Source organism: Mustela putorius, unplaced genomic scaffold (genome assembly GCF_011764305.1).
Source record: "Mustela putorius furo isolate JIRA1106 unplaced genomic scaffold, ASM1176430v1.1 tig00000698_pilon_pilon_pilon, whole genome shotgun sequence".
Classification (NCBI taxonomy): domain Eukaryota; kingdom Metazoa; phylum Chordata; class Mammalia; order Carnivora; family Mustelidae; genus Mustela; species Mustela putorius.
In genome coordinates this window covers 10032456-10055061 of record NW_025421449.1, presented here as the reverse complement: position 1 = coordinate 10055061, position 22606 = coordinate 10032456, and the positions used below count along the sequence as shown (strand labels likewise).

The following is a 22606-nucleotide window of genomic DNA, read 5'->3' as shown; positions in this document are numbered from 1 at the left end:
AAAAAAAAACACACACACACACACTTTCCCTTTCCGCAGCTCAGCAGAGCTCCCTTCTACTTGCTAAATGGTTGCTGCACCATTCATGAATCCTTCTCTAAAGCCAATTCGATCTTTCAAATTACTCAGTTTAATTTTTATTAACAGTGACTGACATTACACTTATTAACAGTGACTGACATGTACGCTTAGGCCCAAAATGTGTAGCAGAGCTAGGACTTAGACCCGGGTCGTCGGTCCCACAGCCCCTGCTCCTAAGTCCTGCGCAGTACGGTTCCACACATCTTCATGAACCGAGAGGCAGAGCATCACTTCTCGAGGACTCGCGGTTATTGGAGGCGGAAGCATCATCTATTCCAACACCTTTCTCCTAACCGCGGGAAAGTGCCACTCACAGAGGGTGGGGTGGGGGTGGGGGCGATGTCTCCCAGCCCGGCCGGCCGAGCCCAGCGAGCCCCGCTGCCGGCGTTCCCGAACCCGCAGGGGTCTTAGGGTCCCGGGAAGGAGGTGGGAGCGGGGAGCCGGGAGCGGGGGGCGGGGGCGGAGAGCGGGGAGGAGCGCCCGCCCGAGCCCCGCCCCGCCTGCCCCACCCCCGCGCCGCGGAGCGCCCAGTCTCGCGTTCTCGGGGATGTGCCGCAACAATGGGGACGGCTGCGGGCGGTAAGGCGTACTTCCAGAGAGGCAGTCTGTTCTGGTTCACCGTCATCACCCTCTCCTTCGGGTATTACACGGTAAGGGCAGCTCCGGCGGAGCGCAGGCCGAGAGCAGCGAGCGGTCAGCCGGCCGAGGGGTCGCGCAGGCGCAATCCGGCTCTGCGCGCCCGGAGCCCCGGGGGGAGACGGGGCCAGGCCCGGGAAGAAGACGCCGGCGCGCTCGTCCGCGCGTTCCGCCTCTTGCCGCCGTCCCGCGAAACCAGTTGTTCAGGCTTTCTCGGTAAGGGAGTGGGGGCGGGCACTGCTCCCCATCCCAAGACTCAGTAGGTCTTTCAAGATGGTGGTGACGAGGTCCGAGGTCGGCAGGCCTGCCGCCGCCTACTTCCGTCCGGCGAGACGTTTGCCTTCGCTGGTCACCGTCCTGGCACTGGGCTATTTCGCGGTGAGGCGTGCGGCTGGGGCGGCGCATCCCTTTCGGGCCGCCGGGCCCTCGCAGGGCGAGAGGCGCCGTAGGGGCGCGGTCTGGCGCTTGCGTCCGCGCCCCCGGCCGTGGCCTCGGTGACTAGCGTGGGCGGGAGGTCGGTGGGCTGGCGGGATGGTTTTGCTCTCGCGTCCTCTCCTTGGGGTCCTCGCCCCTCCGCGGTCACGACGACTCTACCGGGAGAGAGCGGCGTTGAGCGAGGGGGAAGTCACGCTGACAGGCTGCCGTGGGCCGGGTCGGGCAGGACAGGGCTTCCGAAGCAGAGTGTCGAGGCAGTTGGGATTGTTTGGAAAACGCGGTTAGAGCTGAAGGAGGGATAGGGCGTTTGTCAGTGTCCGGCCGTAGATGGGGAATGAAGACGACGGGATCTCTGCGGAGAGGAGAAGCGACTTTTGTCCGGCTGACAGAGTTCGTTTAAAGGATGCTAGGGAAGACACCGGGAAAAGTAGGCTGGGAACTAAGTTGGGGACGTGAGCTAAGGGAAGGGAGGCTCATCTGTTTAGATCTTGACCAGGAGATCCTGGACACTGGGGCTTAGAAATGTGTTGTCGCGTCCACAGTGGTGGTTGCTGTCAGATCTGCTCACCTTGGCTCTGATGTCCTCACCCGTAAAATGGTGTTGAACTCAAGTGTTTCAGAGGTGCGTTTCTGTTCCACGATTCTGTGTTCCTGACTAGAAAATAGATGGAGTTAAGCTTTGGGGACTGCAAATTGGGATACCATGGAGCTGGCATTATTGGGATATTACGGAACACTGGATAGCATTCAATTTAGGATATTATGGAGCTGGCAGGTGCTGCCCATCCATTCCTTTTGGTTTTGGAGGATGCAGTGGTATTTTATGCTTTCTTTAAATTTGCGATGCGTAAGACATAATGGGAGGAGTGCAGCTCTTGGCTGAGATCTGAATGGGACAATAAATTTTGGACCTGTTGGCACTTAATTCTCAGAAATACCTCAGCTGGCAGAGATGACAATATAGAGACTAAGGGAAAGTTGCTCAGATGACAAAAACCTAATGTGATTAAGTATTTGCTATTAGCACTTCACAAGCTTGACGCTCTTATTTTCCAACTCTGTGAAGTGGATCATTCCCAGTTTTATTTTTTATTTATTTTTTTTAAAGATTATTTATTTATTTATTTGACAGAGAGGTCACAAGCAGGCAGAGAGACAGGAGGAAGCAGGCTCCCCGCTGAGCAGAGAGCCCCATGTGGGCCTCTATCCCAGGACTCTGAGATCATGACCTGAGCGGAAGGCAGAGGCTTAACCCACTGAGCCACCCAGGTGCCCTCATTCCCAGGTTTAGATGTAGAAGTGAAAGAAGGAAAAAGGATTCGAAATTAAATTAGCCATAGCTTCTGCAATGAAGAAACTATCCAGGGCACAGAAACCTAAAGTTTATTAACAGTCTGTATAAAATAATATTTTGGGTGGAATTCACTAAGTATAGAAGTCATCTAGCCTGGGACGCCTGGGTGCCTCAGTTGGTTAAGCAGCTGCCTTCGGCTCAGGTCATGATTTCGGCGTCCTGGGATCAAGTCCCACATCGGGCTCCTTGCTCAGCAGGGAGCCTGCTTCTCCCTCTGCCTCTGCCTGCCATTCTGTCTGCCTGTGCTCGCTCTCTCCCCCTCTCTCTCTGATAAATAAATAAAATCTAAAAAAAAAAAAAAAAGAAGTCATCTAGCCTGGGCACTGAGTCTGATAATCATATAGCTTCCTCCCCATAAATCTCCCCCTGGAATAGCTTTTAGAAAACTGCAGAAGTGGAGAATGGAAGCACAGATGACTTAGTTCAGAGATTTTCATCTCTAGTTTCTTCTTGTAGAATCAGGATTATTTAATAGTCTCTCGGAAATAAACATTTGCCAATTTAAGTGACTTAATAGGTATTTTGTGTTTCTGGTTCTCTTGCAGTGGGTTGTTTTCTGGCCCCAGAGTATCCCTTATCAGAGCCTCGGGCCCTTGGGCCTCTTCACTCAGTACTTGGTGGACCATCATCATACCTTCCTGCACAATGGGTAAGAGGGCTCTGGAAATGGGATGTGGACTCTGCAGCTCAGTCGTGCTGTAGATCTAGAAGGCCTACACTTGCCTTAAGTTATGTGAGAGTGTTACTGGTTCACATTAAGGCACCTTTTTGAGGTTTCTGTGTTAGATTTCATCAGCAGATAACCATCACCTTAAACTAGGCTGACTTTGTTTCAGGTATTGGCTTGCCTGGCTGATTCACGTGGGAGAGTCCCTGTACGCCATGGTTTTGTGCAAGTAGGTGTTTTTAATAGCTCTTTATCGTTTTTCTCTTGGTATCTAATAAAAGCTGAGAGTAGCCACATTTAAATAATTCATGCGTTTGTAGGCCGAGAGCATTCTCAGGGTAGAGTTGAATCTCCACACCTAATACTGAGCCTAGCCCGGAAGGAGTACTCTGTAACTGTTTAATGAATGGATTAATTTTGTTTGTGTTAGTTAATTAACTACTTAATTTAGATTATTTTTTTCCTCATTAAAAACGAAATTCTCTGTATATTCTCCAACTATAGCAAAAGATTTGGAGGTTACCTTCTAGTTTGAAAAAGAGCCAGTGTATTGACGTAGTGATTCTCAATCCTAGTTTCACAACTGACTCACCTGAGTAGGTGAGTCAGTTTTTGAAATAGACATGTCTGGTGTCCAGACCCAGAGATCCTGATTGGGGAGGCCTTGCCTCTGAAATGGGAATCTGTCATTTTTTCCCAGCTTCACAAATAACTCTGGGATGCACTGCAAGTTAGAAAAGCCTCCCAGCTCAACCCTGTTTGCAGGTGCCAATATAAGTTAATACTTTGTGAGGGTCCTAGGAAAGATTCTCTTGACATTAGTACTTCATGTAAGCCTGTGCAGACAGTCTAGCGACGTGAAGAGGTGGTTATAGTAATGCCTATTACTTTGCAGTTAACTTCTGGTCAAGATGAACTGTGACCTCTATAACGGTTGTATTGCTTCTAAAAGGGAGAGATAAGATACTTCAGAACAGGGCACCTGGCCTGGGTGACTCAGTTGATTGAGCAACTACCTTTGGCTTCGGTCATGATCCCAGAGTCCTGGATCGAGTCCTGCATTGGGCTCCCAGCTCCATGGGGAGTCTGCTTCACCCTCTGACCTTCTCCCCTCTCATGCCCTCTCTCTCTCAAATAAATTAGATACTTCAGAACAACCATGTTTTAATAATAAAAGTAATATTTTTTTGAGTGCACACTATGCCAGACACTTGCTAAGTGCTTTTAAGAAATGATGTTACTCTATCTTCCTGTTTATCTCCCTAGGAGAGGAGCAGAAAGCAGCTTTGCTCCCTCTCAGGCCTCTCCAGGTCCTCTCACCCTGTGGGTTGTTGTCTGCCTACCTAGCCCAGTTACTGGTATTGCCAGTCACTATTGGATATCCTCCAGTCTAGTCCAGTCTATTTATTAAAAGCATAAACTGGTATGTAAGTCACCGTGTCTTTTCTCATCCAGCTGGGACTCAGGAGCCTGCTGTGGGGAAGAGAGTATAGTTGGTAGCTTCTCTCTCAGGCCCCCTCTTTTTTCTATTCGCTAGAAACAGCAGCTTGTGGCCCGCTGGGGTGGGAGCAGTTAGGGGAAACAGGGTCAGGCAGCTGGGAGCTATGGATGTTGCATACCCGGTGGTGGCTTTTTTTTTCTCTAAGGGTCCTGGTGGAGTTTTGAGAAGCCAGCCATCATTAGAGATCCCCCTTCTGTAGTTCCCTTGATGGTTCCTTCAGATGCCTCCTCCAACCTGCCATGGGCTGTTTCCTCTCTGGATCTCTGATTAGGGGGAGTTTTTCCCTCCCTCCCTCTTTTCTTCCTTCCTTCCTCCCTTCCTTTCTTCCTTCCTCAGAGAGAGCAAGAGAGCACAAGCATGTGGAGCAGCAGAGGGAGAGGGGGAAGCAGGCTCCCTGCTGAGCAGGAAGCCCTCTTTTTCCATATCTGGACCAGTGAGTTTACCTCATTCATTTTCTTGGTGCGCAGTATTCTATGATGCCTTAGTGCATTTCACAAATCCACCCCCCCCCACAGACTTTTAGGTCTCTCATTTTTATTATTATAAGTAATACTGCAAGAACATGAATTTCTCATACATCATGGCCCTTCCGTTGTTGCTGATTAAAGGAAAAGCTTTCAACATTTTGCCTCGTGTTTTTTCTAGGGTCATGCAGACCACCTCTGTCAGCATAAGGAAGTTCCATCATGTTTCTGATTTTGCTGAGAACTTATATTCAGAACGGAAGTATTTTTCAAATGCTTTTGCATTTATCAGTATGATCATATGATTTTTCTTCTTTAATCTGTTAGTACAGAAAATTGTATCATTTCTGCATGCATTGTTTTAAAATTTTGTTTTAAATTAGAAGTCATCCACATGAGACTTTATATACAGATGAGACTAGCAGGCCATTCACTATAGTTGGGTCATTTTCTTTTGAGCTTTGTTTTAAGTGGTTTAGCTTGAATGACTGCAACAAGGTGTTTATTATTACTATGTGCCAGCCTTTTACTAAGTACTTTGTGTATGTTATTTCATAAATCATCTCAAAACTTGCCGAGATACTGACATTCCTATTTTTCTTTTCTTTTCTTTTTTTTTTTAAGATTTTTATTTATTTATTTGAAAGAGAGAGCACAAGGGCAGGGAAGGGGAGAAGCAGACTCCCAGCTGAATGGGGAGCCTGACGAGGAACTCAATCCCAGGACTCTGGGATCATGATCTGAGCTGAAGGCAGACACTTAACTGACTGAGCACTGATACTCCTGTGTTTCAGAGGAGGAAACAGATTCTGAGAGAGAATGAGTGACTTTCCCAGCGTCACAGCCAGTTGTTGACAAGCTAGAATTTACATTGGCTCTACCTTCAAAACACTTCCTCTAAAGCCATCCTGGTTCTGAAGCTTTTTAACCTTCTGCTCTTCAGAATCTCATGAGAAATGGTTTAATAATACTGTACCCTAGGCAGTAGCCACACTGCTAAATGCACATCCTAAATGCACAAGAAAAATGAAAATAAACCGTGCAGGTTTAGAAGCTGGAGGAGAATGGCAAAATAAACCTAATGAAAGTACATAGAAGGAATACTTTTTTTTTTTTAAATGGAAGACAGTAATCCTTATGAAACTGCAACATTAAAATTCTGGTGGCTAAGTTCTTTTTTGTTGTTGTTTTTTTTTTTTTTTTTTTTTTTTTTTTTAGGTCCAAAGGCATCACAGATGGTCGGGCTCAACTACTCTGGTTCCTACAAACTTTCCTCTTCGGGATAGCATCTCTCTCCATCTTGATAGCTTACAGACCAAAACGCCAGAAACAGACTTAAAGAAGATATTCAAAAGCTTTCTTTACACTTTCGACGTTCAGCTTCACTGTTTTGGGGTGAGGAGGGGGATGCTGAGTTACTTACCTTCCTACTTTTCCAGAAATTTAAGACCCTCTAGTCATTCATTATTCTTTCATACACTCTGGTCGAGCGTGACTAAATGATAGGAAAGGATTTAAACTTCCCAGTTCTGTAGACTCACCTGTTTGGCCAAGGGCTTCCAGCTACCCTCTTGAGGTTCCTAGTCGTGTTCGTGCTCCTTGTGTCATCTGGTTTAAACTTGTAGTAAAACGGCTTCTTGGTATAACTTTGTTCCCACCTTCTGACCAAGACACCATACCCTTACTGCCCCAGCTTAGCTCTCCTTTCTCCCAATTTTTTCCACCTTTCTGAACCAAAACAGAGTGACATTTCCATAGCACATCAATGCCACACGCACTAGGCACCTGGGAAGCAGGATCTTATCCTCTCAAACTTCCATTTCTCACACACCAAGAAAGATAAGGAAGATAAGCAAGTGAGTGGAATGGGTCAGGCCCAGCAGTAACCTGGAGGCACAGAGGACACACTGGGTACCTAGAGGAGAGGATTGGAAATGCCTTCCCTGATCGAGCTAGCCAGAAGCCATCCTTCCCTCTTCATGGCCCTGAGGACACAGCACTCTGTGGTGTGCAGGGGTCTGATAGCCACTGCTAGATGACTCCTACCAGTCAGGATCACATCTTAGCTTGATTTTTTTTTTTTTTCAGCACCCGTCCCATTGCCTTACACACAGGTGTTCTGTCAGTGTTTTCTGAACCACAGACTGAAAACTGTATTAACTTTCCATTTGTTCACTATCATTCCAGTTGTTCTATGAAAACTATAGAACCTACTCAGTGTATTCTCTTCTCAAGAAAAGCACAGGACTGCCCTTGACTGGTGGTGCCCCCTTTCTCAGGGTCCCTGGTAGGAAACCTGTGTCTTTTTCACACTTGCCTATTCTTAGTCATTTTCTCCAATCTCTGTAGCATCTCCCTCCAGCTCCGGCTTACTCAAACACAGATGTTCCTGAGCTAGAAATTCGAACTGGAAGCTAGTGACTACCTCTCCCATTCACCTGAGTAGACCTTTTTAACTACTGACTGGTCAGGGCAGAAGGGTCACTGACTCTGTTCCCTGATCTTGGCAGAATGACTCTGTCACCTAGGAGCCACTAGGGTTGTTTCTTGGAGGACCGCCTAGGCAGTCCCTAGTTCTGTAGGGACTAGACCGTATTTTCCTTCTATGATGCAGTAGGGCACATTTTCTATTTTAAGCAAACATTTATGAGAGCCCTTTGCCGCCAAAAAGAGACCCCAAGTAAAAGTACAACCCTGAAACATTCTGGACTATGAATTGCTTTTGGGGGAGATGACTTTCTACAACTAAATTTCAGTTTTTCCTGTTTCTCTTGTCATGAAGGGATTGCCTTTTGGTAGAGGAAAAAAAATTTTTTTTAAGATTTTAGTTATTTGACAGAGCAGAAGCAGGGGGAGTGGGAGAGGGAGAAGCAGGCTCCCTGCTGAGCAGGGAGCCCAATATGGGGCTTAATCCCAGGACCCTGGGATCATGACCTGAGACAAAGGCAGACACTTAACCCACTGAGCCACCCAGGTGCCCTAAGAAGAAAATTTTTAGCCATCGAGTTAAACATCATGGAAATCCAACAGAGTTTTTAAAAGCATGGTCCTCTTGAAAAAGAAACAATAATGACAGTAATATGAATGGTGACAGCAACACTATGGCAGATTATTGAGTGAAATGAATTAACTTGAATAAATTGCTGTGAATTGCCTTCTCTATTCAAATGCTTTTTTTGTATGTCCATTTTGTTATACTGTCCCTTGATTCTGCTTTTTTCTAAGTAGACTCTATTATGGAACTGTTTGTACAGTTCAGATATCAAGACGTTTTTTATTGATAAGGTAGCATGCCCTCACTGTAGAGCATGTGACCCTCGTTATGCTTAGAGAGCTGCCCCGAGCCCACTTCACTCCGCGCACACTGTCTCATGGGTGGACACGAGTGTCTCCTTTCATTGCAGCATTTGTCCTCCTTTCGTTTTCATTTTTATTTGTTGAGCACCTGATAAATCCGTGCAGCAAGTGAGAGCAGTACTTTTACTTTTTAAATGCCAGAAGTATAAAATCCTATCACCTCATTTGGGGTATTATCATGACTTACAGCCAAAAAGAATCTTAATGAGCAAATGGTGAGGGTCGTTTTATAGGCCCATAAACTGCATCCCATCGAGGTGAAGTAAGTCATCACACAGAGTCCAGACTCCAGCTGGAGTCTATCTTCTGCAGCCCAGGAGTGTAGACGTTAAGTCTGTGAAGCAAAAAATGAACAGAAATGGAGACGTTGTCTTCGTACTGAAGCTCTAATGGGAATGTGGGAAAAACATCCTTGTTGAGTTCAAATGAGAAAAGGCCAGAGTCATCTCAGTGGAAGCAACTCAGGAAGGCAGACAAATTAAACTGTTTTCTTACCTCCTGCCCCTACCCTGGAGATGTCAGGAGCAGGTATAGTTTGGAAGAACAAAAAAGAAAAGACCGATGGAAAAACCCATGACTAATGACCTCAGCACTTCAACGGCAATAGGCTAGTGTGCAGTGTTTCCTTGTAAACATCCCGCTTGTTCAGGACCCCATGCGAGCCACGTCTAAACATGACTTTTAAGCCAAGGTTTTAAAACAAGGCTTGGACTTAAGAGGTCATATTTCAGATACATAAAGAGGTTCTTGAGCAAAACAACTTGCCATCTGAGAGCCCTACTTATTTTTTTCTTAAAGATTTTATTTATTTATTTGACAGAGATCACAAGTAGGCAGAGTTTGGCAGAGAGAGAGAGAGGGGAAGCAGGCTCCCCGCTGAGCAGAGAGCCACGATGCGGGGCTCGATCCCAGGACCCTGAGATCATGACCTGAGCTGAAGGCAGCGGTTTAATCCATTGAGCCACCCAGGTGCCCCTGAGAGCCCTACATATTTACGTGGAGGGTCTGAAAAGACAAAAGAGAAGTTGGAGAACCTGCCTTTGATAGAAATGTGTGGTCACATTTTTCATCTCTGCCTGGGCCCTTTCTGGAGCCTTGTTAATCAAAGCTCCTAGTTCAGCATAAATGTCAGTTATCTCGTTCCCTTTTTGGCACAGGCAAAAAGTTGCTAGTAGGGTAGCCAAGTAATAAATTTATAAACATATGAGACCTCTCTACAAGTCAGAGTATCCACATCAAATTGGGAATGTTGGGCAGTGAGAAACTATAATTATTTCACACTTCTCTATGACGAAGAATCTATCCTGATCCCACAGTGGATGCTTGAAGATCCTACCCAAAATACTGTATTTGAAATTTCTTCTTAATAATTTTGTCAGAGCGAGAGAGCACAAGCAGGGGGAGCAGCAGGCAGAGGAAGAAGCAGGCTCCCTGCTGAGCAAGGAGCCCAGTGTGATACTCGATTCCAGGACCCTGGGATCATGACCTGAGCTGAAGGCAGATGTGTAACAGCCTGAGCCATCCAAGTGCCCTCCCCCGCACCGTATTTGTAATTTCTATAAACATTTTAAGGTGGCTTCTAAACTTTCTTAATAGGATTGAGTATATTCATTTGCCTCATTTTTGTTTGTAGTGAATCCTGAAGGTGGATTAGGGAAAATGCGTTTGGCACCCTAATGCTATTCAGGGAAATGTTCATGACAGTGTCATGGGTGGGAGAGTCTGCATTATATGCATGGAGATTTCAGTCCTTGGATACCCCATGAAAAGATTGACATGGGTTTCCGTGCTCCAATAAAGACAACCAGTGGGATAGTAGCAAGCACAAAGCAGTTTATTACAGCAAAGTGTGCTCTCAAGGTGGGAGAGCAGGCGGGTTCCTTGAAGTTGTTTTGAAATTGGATATTACTGGGTCTATCTGGGCTGCAAAGAGCTGTGAAGTACAGTGGGGTGGTCTCTATAGGAGGCTGCTTCCAGTCTTTTGGGAAACTCCTCCCATAGTTGGGTGGGGAAGTTTTTGACCCTGCAAGCTTGGTTCCAGAATGGTCTGGGGAGGCTTTCTCCTGGGGGAGCAGGGCTGTACCCGCAATGCAAGTGTATCATAATGAGTCTAGGGGTTACCTTGGGGCAGAAATGGAAGAGGAGAGCGCATGTTCTGCACCTGTGGCTCCTGATCTATCAAGCCCAAGGTCTTGGAAACCACAAGGTCAGGAGCTCAAGGCCTGAGCTCCCAGGCTTAAAATGTGTAGCATTTTTTTAAATCACCGTCCCTGCCTTCAGCTCTAGTCTCTATCATTCCCCTTCAAGGACTTGGGATTCAGCTTCAGGGATGTTCCTTCCACTACTCAGATCTAGCTTTTCTCTAACGAAAGGACTTTTCACTTTTTCTTTGTACAAAGCTGTTGCACGAGATGTTCCTAGTAAACAGAAATTAGTTAATGAAAATTGCCACTAAAATTTGAAATCTTGATGTTACTATAAATGAGGGTAATATCATCTATAATATAGAGAAGCATTCCCTAGGCCTCAAGCAACCCCACAGCACTAGTCATTAGTCTACACTGCACCATGAGACCCTCCCTAAGAAGAAAAAGAGAGGCTTAGTTAGCTTTTATATAAGGTTTCTAAGCATATCAAAGGGACAGGAAAAGGACTCATAAATACAGATTACTAATAAATATACTGAAAAATACAAAAGTATAATATATATTTATTACATTATTATTATATATCCACAAATATACTTTTTTAAGGATATTCTAAGAAAAAAGAAGGCAACAGGGAAAATTCAATCTTATTTATTCTTTTATCTACCCTTTATTTACCTTTTTATTTACCCTTACCTATAACAAACATCATTAATTTTGATATAGCCCACCTGTGTGTAATTTTGCAAATGAAAGTAAATACATATTTTTATTTTGCCTTTTCCTTAGGTGTCAGTTCCGCCAATAGATACCCACCTTGGAGTAGATTTTCCAGACAAAAATGGGCCAAGGCTCTTTCACAAAACACCTGACATAGGATTTGGGGGGCCCATCCCTGGGAAAGTGGTATATCGAGCTAAGAACAAAATTTTGAAAAACTTTCCACTTTCTAAGCCTCTAGAGTCCTCTAAAATCTCAATGAAATGAAACTGTTCCCCTGATATAACCTCAGAAACCCCAAGTTGGATTAATTTACTTTAACTTTCTTACTACTGGGAAATGAAATCATCCAAAAAAAAAGACAAGATCTGATAAAGAAAATGCTCCTTGGGGCGCCTGGGTGGCTCAGTGGGTTAAAGCCTCTGCCTTCGTCTCAGGTCATGATCCCATTCTCGCAAAATGTCCATTGTTGTTTTGTGAGCAAGTATCTTTAATGTTAATGAATAATATTGTGAAATATTAGGACTTAAAGACCCAATCATGTTGCAATATGTCAATTACCACTAAAATCTGGCTTCTTGAGAAGGACTTCAAGGACAGTGTGAGTTTGGTAACTTAATCTGATTTTCATTTACTGTCTAACAATTTGCCAACAAGAGCTGAATTGCTAACATTCCACATTGCTCCCTTGGAAAGGGGAAAAACTGTCTCCGATGCAGTGTGAGAAGCAGCTAGAACCTATCTGTCTGTGAATAAGACAGGTAACAACAGAAAAAGAAAGTCCAGTCTGGCCAACTAGCAGAGCTCAACTTGGATGCCTCCAAAAATCTACCTTAATTTTGCTCAATTTAGAATGGCATTAAACGACACAGGATATGAGCTGAAATTATGCTTGAAGTCCACTCATAAAGAATGCTGGAAGGAGCTGCCAAAATTTTCAGCGGGACACCCCACTCATCTCACATTAAGGAGAAACTGAGTGCTTGTGAGGCAAGGTGACCACCAGTGTCAACCAGCCAATTTGAGGGTAGACCTAGGTCCCTGAATCCTCCGTATTTCACAAAGCTGCCTGCCAGCAGTGTTGGGTGAAAGGTCCAAAGTCTTGTCTGTGTCAGTCAGTCAACAGCATGTCAGTCAACAGCATGCCTCACTGCCCAAATATTTTACACATATTGTCCAAGAATGGTGCATAAAGAGTGAGAATTATTTCCATCCCCGTTAGCTGCCCTTAACCCCCACATCCTGCCCATGGGATGAGTGCCTGCCTTTGATACTGTCCCCATAGCAATGTACAAACACTGTGAACACTCTGCAGACGTAGGGGTTTTCTTGCCATTGATGGAAGATGCAGCAATAATATGTTGCATATGTGGAAGGAATGGGGGCATTTATAGCATTGACCAACCTTTCACATCTGCACTCTTGGCGGGCTTGCTAGGCTTATGCTCTGGGTATTACAGAACATTTCTTAGGAAACTGAAAATAAATATATTATGGAATTCAGTGTTCTGTGTGTCACTAGTGTTGTCCTGGTGGCCTGTCACGCCTGTTGCAAAACACACTGTTGGCTGCAGGCCTAAATTCCTTAAGGGGTCCCATGATATCCTTTGAAACTGCAGGGATCTCACAGAATGGCTTCTATCTTGATAATAATAAGAGCAAATGTTCATTGAACTCTTTCTGAGAGCCAGGAATTATGTTTAGAGCCTTGCTTGCATTCTTTCCTCTAAACCTCACTAACCCTTGGGAAGTAGGCGCTGCTCCCATTTTCCCAGTTAGCAAACTGGGACCTAATGAAATTGTGTAGCTCTCTAACAGAGCAAGGGAGTGACAGAACCGGGAATCAAGCCTGGATCCCTCCAAGTCCGAAGCCTATGCTTGTAATGCGCGTTCATGGCCCTTTGTTTCTGGATGACCGACGTAAACGTAGCATAAAATCATTCCTTGGTGTTCATCTGTTCACAGTGAAGTATACGGCTCCATGAAATACATATTCAAAATGGACTCCACCATCTAATTCCTTAGCTGGAAATTTTCCATCTGTACTTCAAGCAAGCGATCCATTTGAAATATCTCTTTGAAATGGCATTGAGTAGGAAAGACATTTCCATCTGAACGTGAGTCTGACCAAGGACTGGCTGGAAGGCCCTGGGAGACAACCCCAAACAGGTCAGCCGTAATCAGGACACCCAGACCAGGGGAGCAGGGAGGTAAATGGACACTGGCCTTCGTGGCCTGTGAGCCAGAGACCAGACATCTTCAAGCAGGATCAAGGTGGAGATTAAGAGACCACTGGGGCTAGAGGGGGCTGGGCAACCAAAAGGGTGTCCCAGGAATAGAGCGAAGCGGAATCATCTCTGTGATGCTGAGTCTGGGGGAGGGGATTGTCTTGCAGAATGTAGCAAGGACAGCTTGGCCTTCATCATTTAGTTCCAAAATAATTCTTATCCTGGGATCAGTGAGCCTTTAATATTGCCTGGGATCTGAAGAGGCTGCGCAAACAGAGAGCCTGGGGCCTCCAGGAATCGTTCTTTGGGGAGGGTGGGAGGCACTGGTGGATTCGACACCAAGGCTCTCAGATGCACTAAGGAAAATGGAGTTGGTAAGTCCAGAAGGCAGAAGAGGGTAGCAGCTGCCAAATTACTATACCGAACAAATCATTTCATCTCTAGAACCTGGGTTTCCTCTTGAGATGATTAAACTGGATGACTTATAAGTTTCCAGCTTTAAAATTCCTTAAAATTCCAGAAGCACTATTCAGTAGTGGAACAATTTACTTGGATAAGCAGTGAGTTCCCCATCAATGGTAGTATTCAAGAAGAGTAAGAATAGCCCCTTGTCTGGTATGGCCGTAGAGAGAATTCCTACATTAGGTAGGAAATTAAGATTTGACTTTGAGTAATAAAAACAATAATAATAATATTAATTATTATTGGTTAGGTAACATGTGCCCAGCACTGTTCCAAGCATTACACATATCTTATCTCGGGTATTATTAGCATTCCCATTTTGCAGAGGACACTCAGACCAGAGATCGCAAGTTGCTTCCCAGAGATCTCACATCTAGAAAGAGGCAGAGCCGAGATGGAGAAAACACGTGGCTCTGACTCCCCCGCATCTTAACCGCCACCCCTCATTTTGCGTTCACCCTCTGTGGCTGCTGGGATAAGCATGCCTTCCCCAGCCTGGGTTGTGAGTGTGAGGTGATGCAGTGCCTCCCGCTGGAGTGGGGTGGAATGGGGACGGCGGGCTTGCCAAAAAGGCTGCTTTCCCAGGCCTTGCTGCGGCGGAGAGCAGGAAGGAGTGGCAATCATGCTGGGAACCTCAGATGGTCTGGGCCCCTCGCACCCACCACCTTCCTTCACAGAGGGGAAGATAATGCCCTGACGGTGAGCTAACGATCCAGATTCACACAGCAAGTAAGATGCAGAGCTGGGAAACCAGCTGCCTTGTGTCCTGCCTTCCAGGCCAGTGCTTGACGTTTTGTTTGATTTTGTTTTTAGGGAAGCAGGTTACTGTGGGGGCTCACATACGTCACTGACAGTCCCTCTGTTCTGAGATCCAAAGAGACATATTTTCTCATGAGGGCGCACGGATCAACCACAGCAACCTGGGGATTCACCAGCCTGGTAATTATTTAAAGTTCAGTTTCTGCCTATTCTAAAAATTCTTACCTAATCTTGCTCCCTTATAACCAAATTCACCTCTCTTACTGAGCCTGAATCACCATTTCTGCTTTGAGGCAAATCTCCTTACTAAGAATGACCCACAATGACATATTCCTGCCTACCATGCTTTGGCCCCAGCCATCAGGCCACCATAATTCTCCCTAGTCCTTACCTGCTGGGGCTGGGACTTCCTGCTCACCGGCAGCCCTGAGGGGACAGCCATTGCTGGAACACTAAGTCTACAAACTACATTTATACCTCATTTGGAAACCTGTGACCCGCTCTCCCATTTAAGCTTCACAACACACAAATTCCTCAATATATTTTAGGCTCATAAGGGAATAAAAATTTCATAAAGGTTCATAAAAAAAAAAAAATCTGTGACGGGTAGGAACAGTTTAAAATTCTCCCCTCATCTACCCTTTCAGTCCTAGGGAACTGAGTTAAAAGCAGAATTATTCCAGGGCAAAGATTCTTGCCTATACTCTCTTCTTCCTTCTTGTTTCCCTCCCTCCTTTCCTTCCTTCCTTCCTTCCTTTTTATGTTCTCTTAGTTCAGTGGTTTTCAAATTTGGGGTACAAAATTCTCAATTTCATTATGATTTAAAGAGTGCCCAAGGCCTGTGTAACTTTAGGTCACAAGCTGGCTTAAGGACCAGCCCTTTAGTAAGTGCCCTTCAGGAGCCTGGAGCACATCCACAGTCAAGAGCAGGCTTTGCAGTCCACAGAGACCTTGGGCAGGTTTTTTATCCCTTCTTAATCCCATTTGTAAAATGGGGATGGTGATGGGGCTCCCTCACGGGAAATGTTTTGGTGAAGGGGGCATTAGTAGGTCTGGGTGTCTGTGCCCTGGTCTCTGGCACCTGCTGCATGTCCCTCCTCACCCTCAGATGAACTTAGAGACTTTGTCAGCATCACCCCCAACTGGTGTCACCTGCCCTTCAAGCCCAGGGACTGTGCCCAGTGCCCCAAAGCCAGGGCCGAAGCCCTTTCTCCATTGCTCTGTGGACCAGGGAACTCTTAGAGTTTAGGGAGACAGGGCTCAGTCCCTCCTTTGCTCACCCAGGATGCTTTCTTTTTGCAAAAGTAAGTCTTGGATGTGATTCCATGCTGGCATATGTAGATAGAGTTCATTCATTGAAACATTTCCTTAGAATACCATATACCGGGGCACCTGGGTGGCTCAGTGGGTTAAGCCTCTGCCTTCGGCTCAGGTCATGATCTCAGGGTCCTGGGATCAAGCCCCGCATCGGGCTCTCTGCTCAGCAGGGAGCCTGCTTCCCTTTCTCTGTCTCTCTCTGCCTGCCTGTCTACTGTGATCTCTCTCTGTCAAATAAATAAATAAAATCTAAAAAAAAAAAAAAAAAAAAAAAAAAAAAAAAAAAAAAAAAAAAAAAAAAAAAAAAAAAAAAAAAAAAAAAAAAAAAAAAAAAAAAAAAAGAATACCATATACCATTTTTGGACGTTTGTTTCATTTTCTAAGGACTAGATTCCTGGAAGTAGAATTGCAGAGTTAATGTGCACATTTAACATTGTTGTCGACATTGGCACTTGGACCTCCACGAATGTACAAATCTACATTCCTACCAACAGAATATGAGACTTACAATCTGATATAAAGGCAGAGCCATAGGGAGAACTAAATCTGAGCAATGGGTCAGTACTAGACCCATCCGAGCTGGAAAGGATGAGACTTCTGCCCAGAGGGTGGGAGGAAAGGCTCCCTCCTTCATTCTGAGGATGGGCAGAATGGGAGCATCCCCCCAGCAGCTCACGGTGACATAGAATGGATTACTTAGGAACCCAGGGTTGGAGGATGCTTCCCACTGTTGCAAAGGGAGAACAAAAACCTTTATCTCAATTCTGCAGCAAGAGGATCACAGCCTTTGGTACTCAGTCCCTTTTGGATCGAGGACCCCTTTTAGGATTTGATAAAAGCATGGAAGCTATGCCCTGCGTACACACACATTCCCACCCCTACATGTACATGCAACTTTGCATATAATTTCAAAGAGCTAATCCAAAATCTCAATGTGCATGAGACACCATGCAGAAAGCCCAAATTGACCTTCTGAAGGCTATTCTAATCCTCCCAAACAAGGCCATCATCACCTGCTAGTGCCAGCTGTCCCACAGCAGCTCACAGGTTCATAAGTTAGTCCACCTGAGCTCAGCAGAGACCAAAGGAAGAACCACTCAGCTGAGCCCAGCCTACACTGGTAAACAGCAGAATCATGAGCTCAAGAATATTTGATGTTTAAACCATAATTAAGGGGCACCTGGGTGGCTCAGTGGGTTAAGCCACGCCTTCGGCTCAGGTCATGATCTCAGGGTCCTGGGATCGAGTCCCGCATCGGGCTCTCTGCCCAGCGGGGAGCCTGCTTCCCTCTCTCTCTCTCTCTCTGCCTGCCTCTCCATCTACTTGTGATCTCTCTCTCTGTCAAAGAAAGAAAGAAAGAAAGAAAGAAAAAAAATCATCATTAAGTGTGGAGATGGTTTATTATAAAGTGAAAGCTAACTGATGCTGTCTCCCTGAAGAACACTTGGGAATGCTATGGGGAACACAAAAGAAGACTGGAACAAATGCAAAGATGTTCTATGCTCTTGAGTAGGAAGAATCAAGATCCTGGAGATGTCAATTTCCCCTAAATTATTCTATAAATTTAATAAGCTACAAAGGAAACACAAATGGGAACTTTTGATAATCAGAAGAGCTGATTCTAAAGTTCCTATAGGAAAATAAAGTCAAGAAGAATCAGGGGAAAATCTAGAAGAGAAGAGGAAGAGTAACTGTCCCTATCAGATATTACAACACATTACAAAGTTTCAGTAATGAAAAGCAGGCTCACAAATTAACAACATATCAGATAAACAGAATAGGAAATCCAGAAATATATCGAAGTTTATAGAGGAGTTTGATATATCCTGAAGATGACCTTTTAAATCAGTAAAGGAAACAAGTGTTGTTCAATTAATGTCACTGGGGAAACTAGATAGTCATCTGAAAAAATACAAGATTAGGTAATCACATTTACCTCAAGATTCCAATGTAAAAAAAAAAAAAAAAAAAAGAAACCATGAAGAATTAGAAAAAAAAAAGAATCTATGTGCGTGTTTTTTTTTTTAAATAAAAACAACCCCACAACATTTGCTGTCATCTGATAATAACACAAAGGTAATCAAAACAATATGAACGAGTGTTTTCAAACTATACTTCCAACTAAGGCCAACCCCAAAGAAAAACCCTGTTTGCCTTCTTGAGAATCTCTCACTTCATCCATCATTTCTAGTTGGAGATACTTTCAAGCAGGGTAGTATTACCTCTTTTAGCATGATCCGACCCAGTTGTTTCTCGACTTTGTTTTTGGAATGAATCTCTTCTGCATCATCTAATACGAAGTTCATATATTCATCAAAACCAATGGTATGGTCCTCTATCTGAACATTTACTTGCTTGTAAAGCCACACCTGAATCCGAGATCTATTTTGCAAGTATCTGAAGATGAGGTTGATGGGCTGCACCTCACCTTCCACCCTTTATGGGCCCAGCCATGGTATGCCATGGGGAAACCTGACAAAGAGCACACTCTGGTGTAGTTTTTTAAAGGCTTGGAGTGGGAAAGGTTTGTCTAATTATGATATAAAACACAAAAGTCGGGCGCCTGGGTGGCTCAGTGGGTTAAAGCCTCTGCCTTCAGCTCAGGTCGTGATCCCAGCATCCTGGGATCGAGCCCCGAAACAGGCTCTCTGCTTGTCAGGGAGCCTGCTTCCTCCTCTCTCTCTGCCTGCCTCTCTGCCTACTTGTGATCTCTGTCTGTCAAATAAATATATGGGAACTTAAAAAAAAACACACACAAAAGTCATAAAAAGATATTAAATAGAAATAGTGGTAAATTGTATTATGTAGAATTTCTAAATTCTATGTTAAAATTACCATAAGCAGACTGAAAAAACAATCATGAAACTGGGATAAACATGTGCAGTTCATATCATAGACAAAGGTGAACTTCCTTAATATATAAAGAACTCCCACAATTCAATAAGAAAAAGCTTTACAGGGGTACCTGGGTGGCTCAGTGGGTTAAGCTGCTGCCTTCGGCTCAGGTCATGATCTCAGGGTCCTGGGATCAAGTCCCGCATCGGGCTCTCTGCTCAGCAGGGAGCCTGCTTCCTTCTCTCTCTCTCTCTGCCTGCCTCTCAGTGTACTTGTAATTTCTCTTTGTCAAATAAATAAATAAAATATTTTAAAAAAAAAAAAGAAAGAAAGAAAAGAAAAAGCTTTACAACACAATAGAAACAGGAGTAAATGATATGGCTACCTAGGTCACAGAAAAGGAAATACAAATGGCTCTGGATTTTTTTTTTAAAGGACTATTTATTTATTTGAGACAGAGAAACAAAGAGATCATGCATGGGTTGGGGGAGGAGCAGAGGGAAAGGGACAAGCAAACTCTGCACTGAGCTGGGAGCCCACCGTGGATCTTGATCTCTGGACCCTGAGATCCTGACCTGAGCCAAAACCAAGAGTCAGATGTTCAACCAACTGAGCACTACAGTTCTAGATATTTTAAAAGATACTCAACCTCACTCATAATAAAAGAAATTCAGGTTAAAATTAGCCTCAGAAAATAGTTTCCCATCTATGATATTGAGGAAGATATCTAAGAGTTTTATAATATACTCATGGGAGCTTGTGTGAGGAAAAGGCACTTTTACACGCTGCTGATGTGAGTGTATGCTGGAGTCACTTCTGTAAATCAGTTTGGCATTATCAAACAAAATGGCAATGCATATAGTCTCAGAAACCCGAAATACAGATATATTCTGATGCATGCAAATAATGCGTGGACAGGGTTTTTCACTGCAGCATTATTTGTGATAGGATATAATAAAATCTTATGCAGCTGTAAAAGAAAAAAGTTCTTTTATGTGCTGAAATAGATCTCTAAAAAGTAAGTGGAAATAAAGTGTGCAAATATGCTAACATTGGTAATGAAACAATGTATGCATGTTTATTTGCTTATATATGAATAAAAAATAACTCTTGATATGTATACAGGAGCATGGATTTTTATTCTGCTTGTGTGTGTTTTTTCTTAAACTTACATATATTTACTCATCAAATAAGCTAGCACTGTCTTACATGTTTAAATTCGTAAGTGCAAATCCGTGTTTAACAAAAATTAAATTGTTAGGCTGATGAATTTTATTTTCAGAGTTATATTTTGTAGTTTATTGGCTTGAAAATAATTTCTAGGATCTTTAGGCAACTTAAAACCTTGCACTGATTGATTTGATTAGTGTCTGTTCACTGGATATGTAGATTATTTCTAAGCAAAATGGGATACCGAGACGTGCATCCTAAGCATAATTCTATATACTTTTGCTTCTTTTTCTATATGCTACAGATAGCCTATATCTTTGTGTCTTTTAATGAATGTATTCATTTTTGCCACTTGGAAAAACTGTACTATAGGCCATGCATGTGGTGGCAGAAAATTGTATTTGTGTCCTTGTGAATTCCGTTTGTCTGCTACAATGCTAATGGGGGACAGTGGACCTTCACGAGTATTCCAACCTCTGGTTTTCTCTGCGAAACAGAAGCTGCTTTGCTTAAAAGTTATAATCAATGAACATGACTGACTCTATGCTTAAGAGCAATAGTTTCAGAGGAATGCAATCGTGTATGCTTCTGTTTTACCAGGAAAAGAGTAGTTTTTTCCTAAAAGAGCAATATTTACATTGGTTTTGGGGGGGTTGTTTGTTTGTTTTTGGTTTGCTTGTTTGGTGACACTCCCTTGTATTCTTCAAGGATACTGAGGACACCAACCGGCTTTTTTTGTGGGTTATAGCTAGTGATATTTATTGTCTTGGAAACTGAAACTGAAAAAAAAGGTTAATCCTTATTTAGTAATTCATTTGAAAATAGCAAAAATGAATGTGTTGTAAGTTAATAGCATCTTAGCAGTGTTACAAAATTAGTTCTGACCTCATGGGTCCTCTGAGATCAATCCTAAAGCGTCAGTGTATTGTAAAATATGAAAGAGCGTAATGAAAGACTTAAAATGAATTTTGTTTGCCTTGGTTTAAAACGCCTGAGTCGGAGACACTATGAAATGTGTTTAAAATATTAGAAAAATTTGCTTAATGTTGATGGCCCCGTTTTCTTGGTTTCCTGTTTTATTGTTGCCCATGATATAAAGCGTTATTGTTTTCCCCATGTAATCTTCCTAGAGAGCAAAGACTCCAAGTTTTATCAGAATAATTATATGACTTTTACGTTGATTTTATTATGACTTCTATTATTTAAGAAAACCAGGTTTCTTGCTTAGGAGAGAGCTACAGTGCTTTACAGTCATGTCATTTTCTTTAGTGTCACTTTCAAGTAGGTAGACAAATATTACTTCTCAGGTGCCCATGAGCCTACCTTAGTAGTGTTTCAAACTCCTCCTGGGTTCTGGCCTTCCTCAAATCAATCCTAAATGTAAAACAAAGTGAAATCGTAAGGATATCCGAGACCTCCCAGAAAGCCCAAGGAAGATCACGAGAGATTTGTTACTTCGCCTTATAAAAAGAGAGGTGCCCGAAACAATTAGATGCGTTTGATGTGATACTATCGACGGTTACGTGGGAAGAGATGAATTGTTTTTGATGGGAAGGGGAGGAAACCGTAGGAAATTTTCTTTCAGTGGGAAACTATGCATTGCCTGTAACACCCTGTTCTGCATGTTGGTTTTGATTCCAAGAATTGCTGTTTTGCAATTCTATAAGATGGAGGTGACTGATAGCGATGAAATGTAATTCTTGTCCCTAGATGTTCACATTCTGTCCTGACGAGAAGAAGTTCCCACTCTGGAAGAAGCTGGTTTGGCTTTCATTCATGCATTTGTTTCAGTATTCTTTTACTTCTATACACTTGTGCTTTTAAACTTCTCCTTTGAACCAATTATAATCGGCCTTGTTCCCTTATTGAATCAGTGAAATGAAATCTTGAACACGTTTGTGTTATACCTGTTTGTGAGACACTGTTTCCCCTTTAAAAAAAAAAAAATGTAGGGGCTCTTGGGTGGCTCAGTCATTAAGCATCTGCCTTTGGCCAGGTCATGGTCCCAGGGTGCTGGGATCGAGCCCTGCGTTGGGCTCCCTGCTCCTAGGGAAGCCTGCTTCTCCCTCTCCCACTCCCCCTTCTTGTGTTCCTACTCAATGTCTCTCTCTGTCAAATAAATAAAATCTTTTGTAAAAACGTATCTTTTAGGGGTGCCTGGGTGGCTCAGTGGGTTAAAGCCTCTGCTTTCGGCTCAGGTCATGATCTCAGGGTCCTGGGATCGAGCCCCGCAGTGGGCTCTCTGCTCAGCAGGGAGCCTGCTTCCTCCTCTCTCTCTGCCTGCCCCTCTGCCTACTTGTGATCTCTGTCAAATAAATAAATAAAATATTTTTTAAAAAAAAAGTATCTTTTAATAATGCATAAGACAGAAGCCCTGATCATTACAATTCATTACAAAAATGGTAGCCTGGGGCATTAGAGTTTAGTTCTTTCCCTAGTCCTCCTTGAGAACATCTACAAGGCACCTGAAAGA

The 22606-nt window shown here is 43.8% G+C and overlaps 1 protein-coding gene across 4 annotated transcripts; it reads left to right on the top strand.

The window, feature by feature from the left end:
• The first annotated feature begins 574 nt into the window (after positions 1–574).
• On the top strand, positions 575–21998 carry TMEM254 (transmembrane protein 254). 4 transcript variants are annotated; one of them, XR_006607715.1, is made up of 6 exons: positions 1102–1579; positions 1695–1774; positions 3052–3155; positions 3343–3402; positions 13328–14991; positions 21844–21998. XR_006607715.1 is itself a non-coding variant. In XM_013062912.2 (5 exons), exons 1-5 carry the CDS (start codon positions 1480–1482, stop codon positions 6475–6477), a joined length of 465 nt encoding a protein of 154 aa, XP_012918366.1. In that variant the 5' UTR covers positions 1107–1479; the 3' UTR covers positions 6478–8306. The 4 variants fall into 4 exon arrangements, 3 of the variants coding, with proteins under 3 accessions (XP_004765362.1, XP_004765361.1, XP_012918366.1); XM_013062912.2 differs by lacking the exons at positions 13328–14991; positions 21844–21998 and adding an exon at positions 6357–8306 and having other exon boundaries at positions 1107–1579; XM_004765305.3 differs by lacking the exons at positions 1102–1579; positions 1695–1774; positions 13328–14991; positions 21844–21998 and adding exons at positions 575–731; positions 6357–8306.
• The last annotated feature ends 608 nt before the right edge of the window (positions 21999–22606 follow it).